Source organism: Penaeus japonicus, unplaced genomic scaffold (assembly GCF_977035675.1).
Source record: "Penaeus japonicus unplaced genomic scaffold, GWHDUDI00000001_assembly GWHDUDI00000025, whole genome shotgun sequence".
Taxonomy (NCBI): domain Eukaryota; kingdom Metazoa; phylum Arthropoda; class Malacostraca; order Decapoda; family Penaeidae; genus Penaeus; species Penaeus japonicus.
This window is the reverse complement of record NW_028234427.1, coordinates 34,740,885-34,743,384: the sequence shown is the minus strand read 5'-3', so window position 1 is coordinate 34,743,384 and position 2,500 is coordinate 34,740,885. Positions and strand designations below refer to the sequence as shown.

General features: G+C 42.0%; 1 protein-coding gene across 2 annotated transcripts in view; it reads right to left on the bottom strand.

Moving 5' to 3' along the window:
- LOC122247833 (RING finger protein 17) overlaps window positions 1-2,500 on the bottom strand; it is a 169,899-nt gene that overhangs the window by 164,426 nt on the left and 2,973 nt on the right. For both annotated transcript variants that reach the window (XM_086551635.1, XM_086551634.1), the window contains exons 6-8: window positions 2,194-2,343; window positions 958-1,026; window positions 402-482 (exon numbers count right to left, since the gene is read on the bottom strand). In XM_086551635.1, the coding sequence (XP_086407761.1) occupies window positions 402-482; window positions 958-1,026; window positions 2,194-2,343 (300 nt within the window). The remainder of the gene's footprint in view (window positions 1-401; window positions 483-957; window positions 1,027-2,193; window positions 2,344-2,500) is intronic.

Genomic DNA, 2,500 nt, shown 5'->3' with positions numbered 1-2,500 from the left:
TCTGCACTGTTTAAAAGTGGAAAGAATCCATCCAAAGCTTAATTTTCAGCAAAGTATAACATGTATAAAAAGAAATTAAAATATATTCCTGTTCTCTTATCCAAATTGATGAAATGGAGACTATACACCTCACACTGAGCTTAAGCCCTCAAATCATGCATTACACATTTAGGCTAATAGTCTTCAAGCCATTAGGTTTACAGTGATTATATTGCTGGTGAGGTGTCACACATGGGGCAAACACTTCCCACAAATGTTTCCTATTATACAATAACTGAAACAACCACATGAAGCAACCACTATAGTATCAAATAAATCAATCAATACAATTTCAAATAACTATTAGAATGTAAGTAAGTAAGTAAAAAGAAAAAAAAAATCACATCTCTCAGAATACTCACCAAACGGCTCTCCTCTAGCTGGTCTATGGCACCTGTTAATTCCTCGATGCCTACTTTTACCTCCGTCATGTACTGCTCTGCCTGTCACATGGATAGAATATTCAATCATGACTTTTTTCTTCGTCATTTTTCTTTTTAATTCTTGAATATTACATGAAAGACAGAAATAAATAATTGTTATCACCACTTTCCACAACTTTTTACATTTTAAGAGTTCATCTGCCTTACTTTCAATTCTCAAATAAGATCAGTCTTTTGCAGACCAGAAGGGAAGTTAGAAGAATAGAGAGAAGGAGAAGGGGAGAGAGGAGAGGGAGAGCTGGAATGAATAGAGGTAGAGAGAGAAGAAAAAGAAAGACATTTTGAGTGAGAGTGAGAGATGCTGAGCTGACACAAAGAGAGAAGCAGAAAGAAGGAAGCAGAAAAAAATATGCATACAAGTCTAAAAAGTAATACTTAAGGACTTCACAAAAATAAATAGAATAAGTACTTTCAACAGGTATACAGATAGTACTATATGACCTCAATGCACATTCTATCCCTAATAAATACTTACAAGTTTGCTGAATTCAACAACATCATGTTGCAAATGGGGTCCAAACACAAAACATGTTGTACAAAACATCTGGAACAAAACATATTCCTTACAAAAACTGTACTTGAAAGACAAATCAGCAAAAAATTATCTGAAGGTCAATTAACTATTTCCAGATTTCAAAATTCAGAATACATATAATGTTTTAAACTCATAATGAAGAGTCTATGAGAATAAGAGTAAGAGGAGGAGGAGGAAGAAGAAAGGAGGGGGGAGAGGCAAGGAGGAAGAAGAGGAGAGGAAGAAGAGGAGAGGAAGAAGAGGAAGAGGAAAGGAGGAGGAGGAAGAAGAAAGGAGGGGGAAGAATAGGAAAGGAAGAGGAGAAAGAGGAGAAAGAGAAATGGAGGAGGAGGAAGAGGAAATGAGGAGGAGGAGGAGGAAGAGGAAAGGAGGAGGAGGAAGAGGAAAGGAGGAGGAGGGGGAGGAAAGGAGGAGGAAGAAGAGGAAAGGAGGAGGAGGAAGAGGAAAGGAAGAGAAAGAGGAGGAAAGGAGGAGGAGAAAGAGGAGGAAGAAGAGGAAAGGAGGAGGAAAAGGAAAGAAGGGAGAAGAAGAGGATAGGAGGGGAAGGATGAAGAAAGGAGGAGGAAGAGGAAAGGTGTAGGGAGAGGAAAGGAGGAGGAGGAAGAGGAAATGAGGAGGAGGAAGAGGAAATGATGAGGAGGAGGAGGAGGTGGAGGAGGAGGAGGAATAGGAGGAGGAAAAAGAGGGGGAGGAAGAGGAATGGAAGAGAAGGAGAGGAGGAGGAAGTAGAATGAAGGGGAGAAGGAAGAGGAAGGAGAGAAAGAAGAAGAAAGGAGGAGGAAGAGGAAAGGAGGAGGAGGAGGAGGAGGAGGAGGAAGAGGAAAGGAGGAGGAGGAGGAGGAGGAGGAGGAGGAGGAGAAGGAGAAGGATGAGGAGAAGAAGGAAGAGGAGGAGGAGGAGGAAAAAGAGGGGGAGGAAGAGGAATGGAAGAGAAGGAGAGGAGGAGGAAGAAAGGAGTAGGAAGTAGAATGAGGGGGAGAAGGAGGAGGAGGAACAGAGATAGAGATAGATATAGATATAGAGATAGAGATAGAGATAGAGAGAGAGAGAGAGAGAGAGAGAGAGAGAGAGAGAGAGAGAGAGAGAGAGAGAGAGAGAGAGAGAGAGAGAGAGAGAGAGAGAGAGAGAGAGAGAGAGAGAGAGAGAGAGCGAGCACAATAGTAAAAACAAACTTACAATCTGACCCGCAACCTCTGTGGAGCATGTGTAGCAGACATGTGTGACAATTACTTCCGGGTGACTTGCACACGGAGGCCTAAGGTACGCAGACGTAACTGAGTGAAGTGGCTCTGCTGTGTGCTTTTTCATGGTCTTGTGTGCGTGGATCTGTCGATGCATTTTCCCCATTTGGAGAATTAATTTAATTATTCAGAAAGGAAAATAGAAAGGGGAATGAAGTTGGAAGGCAAAGGCAGGGGAATAGGAGGAGAATGAGGAGAAGGATAAGGATGAGAAGAGGGAGAGGGTAAGAGTAAGGGAAAGA